This window comes from Pygoscelis adeliae, unplaced genomic scaffold (assembly GCF_000699105.1).
Source record: "Pygoscelis adeliae isolate BGI_AS28 unplaced genomic scaffold, ASM69910v1 Scaffold649, whole genome shotgun sequence".
NCBI classification, from domain to species: Eukaryota; Metazoa; Chordata; class Aves; order Sphenisciformes; family Spheniscidae; genus Pygoscelis; species Pygoscelis adeliae.
In genome coordinates, this window is record NW_008825606.1 from 83,198 (window position 1) to 91,297 (window position 8,100).

The following is an 8,100-nucleotide window of genomic DNA, read 5'->3' on the forward strand; positions in this document are numbered from 1 at the left end:
CCAGAGGCTCTCAACCACATCATCCCTAACTGTAAGGACTGTACAGTCAAACATCTCCCTTACATATAGTGCAATTCCTCCACCTCACCGGTTTCATTAAACCATGACATGGACACGCCTGTTTTCTTCCAATGTCTCTCCCCATTGCTGGGAGGATTGAGGAAAACACTATCCATGCTCCTGAATCTTTTAGCATTCTTCCCAGGGCCCTGAAATCTCTTTTGATCAACGTTGGACTTTTACTTCTTGTTGCAACATCATTAGTACCCACATGAAAGAGCCAGAGCGGGTAATAGTCTGAAGGCTATGCAAAGCTCATCAGTTGTCTCGTGACATCCCTGATTCGGGCCTCAGGGAGGCAGCAAACTTCTTTGAAAAGAGGGTCTGGTCTGCAAATGGGTGCCTCTGTTCTGCTCAGGAGGGAGTCACCTATGACCATAACTCACTGTTGTTTCTTCTCAGCACTGCTCTTAATGCAGCTCTTGTTGTGAGGGGTCAGTTGATCTGACCTTGGTGAGAGTACTTGCATAGGTTCTTCCTCTTCTATCTCATCGTGCACTTTGTCTACTGTACTAGAGTCGCATACCTATTCTGTAAAGGTAGCTGAGAGGGTAAGGAGAGGTTCCTCTTACAGCTCCGTGCAGTAACCTGCTTCCACTCCTCCCAGTCCCTTCTAACACTGCCTTCCTCCTGGCACAAAAACAGATCCTGGACCTGCCTCAGTAGTGGCCATGCTGAATTGGCTTGTGTGTACCAGAGATGGCAGAGCACAGGTCCATTGGTCGATCTCCTTCTCAGACTCTTTTGCAGATAGATCAAAAAACTAGGCAGGACAGGTCCATCAAACAGAGAAGAAACAAAAAGTTGAAATGTTTGAAACAGGAAACATCAGCTAAAATGCCACATCTTTCATTAGGTCAAACCAGAAAGCTGTTATGTCAGACTATGATTATCAGATCAGGACTTCCTTCCGAGGTTTTATTTTATTTATTTATATATTTAATCTAAGCTTAACTGTTCCATCTGAAGGTATAAAATATTTAAATGTCTCTGAACCAGCAGAAGCTTGTCTTATTTCAGTTCAGGAGAACTTGCATCATGGGTTTTAAGGAAACATACTTTGCTTACAATTCTTGCTCCTATTAAATACAGTGGAAACATTATCTATGGTTTTATAACACCCCATTACTAGCTTTTGTTCCAATGGTGGTGGTGGATTGTAGTAGTGAATGTGAACAAAGGTACCTGTCTTTGACTACAGAACGTTGGAAGAGGACAGTATGTTTTAACTAGTCCCATCTAAGTTAGTAGCATGCTTCCAGCTTGCTGTTGCTAACTCCTGTGTCTTTCCTGGGGTTGCACAACTCTAACAGGGTGCAGTGTTCAGTTAAATGTGCCTAAATGCAAAGAAAAGTAAACCCAAGCAGATCTTGTTTTATCAGAATTGCTTTCACTATTAAAGTTCTAATTCCTTCTTTTGTCATTGCAGCAAAAGCTGTCAAAGGCTGAGAGAAAGGTGAGATAGGAGAAAAAGGTCATCTCCACAGGCATTCAAATAATATGAACAGAGCTTCTGCAATCAACATACAAGGAAGTGTACACAAAAAGTGATCTACAGTCCTATAGTGGTCCTGTAAAAGGTATGACACAGCAGCACTATACCCTCAAAAGGTCTCCTACATTTACATGACAACATTACACAAATTCCATCTGAAAAATAATCTTTATTATATATACAGGAGTACATGCCCCAGGAAGCTATAGGTAAAGTATTTGGTCACTGAATTTTATATAGTTGAGGAAGTCCACACAGATAATCAAGGATGGTGCACAAATGGATATATAGTGCCAATGTTCTGGACCTCCCAGAGACCCAGTTATTTTAGCTACCATGATGAAATCAATCCATCCTCAAACAGGCTTTGTTCACTGGCTAGAGAATCTTAGTTTACCAGCAATATCAAAAGAACTACCTCTTTCCCATGGGAAAAAATGTGACTGTTAATGCTCTAGCAAGAGGCAGATACAATCCTCCTGGCAAGTACTCTGAACAGAATGACCACTTGATCTCTGACAGGGAACTCAACTGGAACTATCTTCTTCGCATTCAGCATTGTCCCTTTGAAAGAGGGCAGCCTCAATCCAGGACATATTCAGGAGTTCTTTAGAAAACACAGCTTTCCATATATCCTGTAAGCAAGTCCACTTCCATCAGTTTGCTTTAGATTCAGACAAGTCCAATGACCAGCACTAGCTTTCTACAACAGGCTTTTCCTAAAGCAGAGATGCCAGAAGGTTTCAGAACTCTATTCCCTCCCACAGCGCAGCGGGGACAGTTTATTTCTGGAGCTTCTGCCTTTGATTTGGGCCCACATACCACATTATGGAACCCTTCAACCCTGTACAGGTCTAATCTTGTGACAAGGGTTCAGTGGATGAAAATGCAGGAGCATAGCTGCTCTCATTTCAAGAGGTATGCAAGCACCTGCCATTGTGAGAAGTGCACAAATGCTATAAACAGCAAGGTTATTAACTTAGAGCTAAAAAGTTTCTTGTTTCCTATTCCTTTTCAATAACTAAATTACTGACATTCTTTTACAGGCTTGTGAGGGCAGACATATGACTGTTTTTAAATGGAATGCTCAGCAGGTCCAGATATACTAATTTTGGCCTTTCTTCAACAGGAGATGCAACTGAGCAGGAAACACAATTTTGAAATTCAATTCACGTTCCTTAAAGTGTCCACAACTTCTTCAGGATATGCATTTCAAACAGCACTGAGCCACAGAGCAAATCTAAGGGATAGAAGAAAGAGAAGAAGCTTCTCTTTCTTATATCTAGCTACAGGGTTTCCCCAGCCCAACTCACTGATTCAGTCTAAGAGGGGGAAGATCCTGCAGTTCCTAGAAGTGTTGAAGTACTGCAGCAACTCAAGAATATTTTTCTTACTCCTACCACAGCACAATACTATATAAAATGAGCGGTGCTACCTCCAGGTACAGGAACAGATGCTGTCCTTGAAGCTTGTAGCATGAGGACCCTGGCTCAGAAAATGTACCTCTCATTTAAAAACACTGAAGGAATGGCAGATGTCCTGGAAACATCTGCCATTGTAAGCACTGGCTGCTGCATACTTATACAGCAAGCAACCCAGGTGCAAGTTGCTGGGTGCAGCTGCTCCTTAAGGGCTGATTTGGAAAAAGAAGGCAGCTGGGTGAAGTGCTACCCTGTCGATAGAGAATGCAGGCCCAGGGATTACACAGAGGGCTGTAGCTCAAGAAAAGGCTGTTATTCCTGTTCATAGGTGGCCTGTAAAGCACAGGAAGAGCAGGACATGGAGAGCAAGCAGATATATGGCCACTAGCAGAGGCAAGTGGGTCCGGGAACAGAAGAGAGAGCGTAACAGGCGTCGTAGTCCAAGGATATTCCGAGTCTGGAAGAGTAGAAGAGAGACCAGTCAGTACCAGGAATGGATATGTCCCCAGCTGCCTTCACCCAGAGCTCTCCAGACTGTGAAGATAGGTTTATTTAAGCTAATGAGCATGAACCTTCCCAAACCCATTCCACTGCGAGATTTGATGTCTAGAGCCAATCCTCAGTAAAATATTCCCCTTCCTCTGGTCTCTGCAGGTTTCTCATGAACCAGCTCTCTCCAATTCTGCTTGAGAAAGGGCAACAGAATGCAGAACACTTCCCTCTAACATTTGGTCCCTATGAATTTCTAGCCCCTCCAAGTGAAATATAAACAAATGGATCAATGGTACTTTTCTGCTAGAGCCTCAAGCTACTGGGAAACCTGATTCACTCTCTGGCCTAGAAGAAGAAAATTATCATTTATTTGTTGCATTCTTTCGCCCTTGCAGCTGAAAGGACTTCTGAAGCTGTTGAATAAGCTGCCCCCTACTCTACAGGGGCTCTTCCAGGAGTCCTCAGACAATGTAACATCTACTGGCAAAGTTCCAGTAGAAAGAAAAACCTGTCTATTCTAGTAACAAACCCCAAGCATGAGCACAGAGTAGCATCCAGTTGTGGCTCTTGCCGTAATTCTGCTGATGCTGCTCTTGGGAGCACCACCCCCAAGTCTTGAAGAGACCAGAGGACAAACTCTTCAGCACGCCTTCATCCTTAGCAAAACAGGACAGGTGAGTGCCAGGCTGTCATTCAGTACAGTGAAAAAGCAACTCCCCATTTCAGCTCCCAGCCTGACTGATGCAGGTTAGAAAGACGATGAGTGAGGAAAAACTGAGATGGTTCCTAAACAAAAGGGCAGACTTTCCAGAGATCGCAGATGCTAGGGCCAGTAACGCATATACTTCTTATGCAGGAGGTAGCACAGTGTTTGCACAGACTTTGCCTCTTTGCTCACCACTGAGGCCTTGAATATTCCACAAGGAACCGGGGACCACACTTTAGGCACAGACAATGCTGGCCTACATTTTAGTGACCTCTGAAATTTAGTTTGCTTATGCAGACTGTAGCAGAGCCACAGTCAGAACAAAATGTGGCTTTTGGCATGGAAAACAGAGCAAGACAAGAGCAGAAACCTACACAAACCTGAACAGATTTAAATGTGCCTACAGAAGGATTTAGCTGCTATAGGTTCACAGTTTTCAGTTCACATTTTCTTGCATCAGCCAGGGCTCACATCATTGACAGCTGTGAATGTAAATTCTTACTTTGCTGAAATTATTATCCATGGAGTCAATCAGCAAGGAATGCTCATGACCTGGAGTCATATCAATGCTAGCACTTAAGGAAGACGTCCACTCACTTGGCTGCAACCTGCTGCAAAAAACATGAAATTAAATTCAGTTTCTTATGATGCCCCAAACCAACACTGTAGACAAGCTTAGGAAAGGAGGTATTTCTTCAAAAAGTAATCAACCACTGCAAGCAAGCCACGGCCTCACTTGACAAGAATTGGTTTCATTTGTACAACTGTAGTGACTCCTGAGCTCAAGCTGAGCAGAAGGACTGGGTGATCCAACTAGCAGTAGTCCTCCTTCCTCCACCAGGAGGCTGGTGAAACTGTAAGAGAGTAGGCATATTGTGCTCTCTATACAAGTTATACTTGCTCAGTGCCAGCCACTTCCTGTGCCCATAGTCATAGCCATAGTCAGAGAGAAAAGTAAAACTTCCATACTGCATTATGTGCAGTTTACCATTCCTCTCCAGTAGAGAGGACAATTGAGCTGCTGGCAGTGGAGTCCTTTCTTACCTAATTTATATCCCGTCACTTCAAAACTCATGATTTTTTTGGTGCCCTTTTTTTCATTTTGTCTTTCAGGAATTGCAAGCTCTCTACCTTAACTGAGGTCTCTGTGTTCTACATGGGGGCTTTCAAGTGAAATTTCATAGTGTGTGACTTGAAAGAAGCCAGGGCAGATGATTTAACTGTGTATTTTAAATTCTATGAAATTATTTTGGAAGCCAGCTCTGGTCCCAGTAATGCTGGTTCTTGCTAACTATTTTCTAGTGACAGATATTCAAGATTGATAAGATACTATTAAAGGATGAAATGTGGAAGGAGCACAGTCAAATCTTCGGGCTAGCATTAGTCAGTGAAGTGAAATCAGTTGTAGGAGGCTTTCATAGACTTTAATGCTAGAAGGGACTACAGTTGTCTGAGCTGTGTAGCAATTACCAGGGAACTTTATCCAGAATTCTTCCATACAGACCATTATTTTTTGGCTGAATCAGCTTGTCTGTCACAAGAAAGCCATTGTTTTCATGTAAAAGACTCCAATAGTGAGGTTTATTTTAACTACCAGGAAATGCACAGCACAACTGCCTACAATCAAGTTACGTGATAAAACCCACTTTTATAGTCAATGAGGAGAAACAGGCATTTCTAATGTGCGACTCACTGCATCCTAATCCTAACATCTAGTCTAGGTCAGCCTCCTTTTCTCTGCTGACTATAAGGGCATCTTACATAGTCAAGTAACCTAGGAAACACAGTGTATTGGGTATAAATGGCAAGGTTTTGGTAACAGGGAGTTGCAAGGGAGAGCTGTGTGGCAGGATGCCATGAAGTGCCCTGCACAAGTCACAGCTGGTTCCAGCTGGCTTGGCAATGGATGATGCTCACTGTGTGCCAGAGCTACAACCAGAGGAGCATATGGTGCCTTTGCTGAAACATTTTTAACAAATGGTGGTAGCTGCTAGGGGAAGGAGGAAATGAGTAAGAAACAAGGAGCAGCAGAGAGAAATCACTGCATACTGATCCCAGCCTCCTATGCTGCCCTTTGCCTTACCAAAGGGACTGACTGTAATGTATGGTGCAAACAATGGGACCGGATACAAGGAAGGGGGGAGGAGAGGTGTCTAGACTGAAGTTGAGCCTGGGAAAAGCAGGCGGAAGTGTCTTCCCTAAGTGTTTAATTGTTTCTCAATACCCAAATTAATTAAAAGTTTATGTTAATTGGCAGTACATTAAAATTGAGTGACATTCTTCAAGTCAAGACTGTTTTGCCCATGACAGACAGGTGCTTACTGAGGAGACAAATCCCCTGGAAGTATGAAAACTCCTCTTCTGCTTTTACCCAATTCCCAGTCTCCAAATTATATTTTCCAGTAGTTAATTTAACTCCTTGAGAAAGCTGGTATCTCATTTCTAGTCAGAATTTGTCTTAATGTCTAGTCAGTTGTCTCATTCTATCTTTATCTACAGCTGAAGGATAGCCTCAACATCAGGAAACACTTTTTTACTGTAAGGGTGACTGAGCACTGGCACAGGTTGCCCAGGAAGTTTGTGAAGTCTTCATCCTTGGAGATATTCAAAAGCCCTCTGGACGTGGTGCTGGGCAACTGGCTCTAGGTAGCCCTGCTTCAGCAGGGGCATTGGACCAGATGACTCCAGAGGTCCCTTCCAACCTCAACCGTTCTGTGATTCTGTGACGTACATGGTATAGTCATTTCTATGCCCCCAGTGACATTCAACAGAAGGATGTAATGAAGTGCAAATGAACACAGAGCTAGGATCACCATACTTTTATGGTGACACTGCCTGTTTGCTCAAGCTCCCTCACCTCCTGATCTGATCCTGTGCTGCAGAGAGCGCCTCCTCTACAGCAAGACGACGGTCCCGTTCTTCCTCCAGCTGCTCCTCTACATACCTCAGATCCTGCTTTGTGCTGCTATGTAAACGTTCTGTTTCAGACAACCTGCCAGAAAATAACCAAGCATATGCCAAAAAAGGGCTAATTCATGGACTATTCTGTTTCTATTGTATTCACTGATGCAGTATGTGAACAGACTCCAATTCCCTTCCACTTCACACAGAAGACTTAGTTATCTTTTATTAATATATTTAAATTATTTGGAAAGCAAGAGGGAAGATAAATCTCTTGAAGCTTCTGTGTCACATCAGGAAGGAGTTCCTTTGCTCTGTCATCCATGGCTCCACCTTCTGAAAATTATTTTGAAAGAGTATGAGGAATCATGTGCTAGATCTTAGTTCCGAGAAGGTTACAAGGAATCATGTGCTAGGTCTCAATTCCAGACACTCTCAGGCTAACAGCCTTCAGACCAGAACCATTGATATACTTAAGCAGTTACTGAGGACCCAGCCATCAAATCAAAGATACTAGTTTGGCTGGTGATGGTCAACTGGAATTGCTGCTGCATGTTGTCTCTTCATTTTTTTGAAGTTCTGTCCGAAGAGATAACTAGTGACAGCTGTCAAGTGCATATGACAGTTCCTCCACTTCCACAAGGTCCTAGTGTGGAACTAAGGTACTGACAGAGAGTAACAGAAATAGGCTCATCACTAACCCAAAGATCTCCATCAGGACTAACATTCCCACCCCTGTTTTCTCAGGCTTTCTTTACCTCAGCTGCAACTCCTGCAGTTCTGGTGTGTAACTGCCTCTCTGAGGCTCATTCTTTTCTTGGGGCGCTCCTGGAGCAGCATCTGTTGCAAACAACTCCTGAAAGAAAGCATAAATGTATGGCAGATAGCACTGAATGAAGAGGATAGAAAGTAGTTATAATGCTCACAGTTAATGGAGCCATCTGCCATAAGCTTTTCCCTCCCTTGCACCAAGACGACCACCCTTACCATGCCCTTGTCTGCAGACTGCAGCTCCTGGAGCTGTC

At 43.4% G+C, this 8,100-nt stretch overlaps 1 protein-coding gene across 1 annotated transcript in view; it reads right to left on the reverse strand.

Moving 5' to 3' along the window:
* Positions 1–1,718: 1,718 nt before the first annotated feature.
* The window catches only part of LOC103924101 (golgin subfamily B member 1-like), a 53,773-nt gene continuing 47,391 nt past the window's right edge, over positions 1,719–8,100 (reverse strand). Inside the window, 5 exon segments of the mRNA XM_009332563.1 lie at positions 1,719–3,433; positions 4,677–4,782; positions 7,032–7,166; positions 7,834–7,931; positions 8,063–8,100. The exon segment at positions 8,063–8,100 is cut by the window's right edge and continues 130 nt beyond it. Of these exon segments, the coding sequence (XP_009330838.1) occupies positions 3,299–3,433; positions 4,677–4,782; positions 7,032–7,166; positions 7,834–7,931; positions 8,063–8,100 (512 nt within the window). The 3' untranslated portion in view covers positions 1,719–3,298.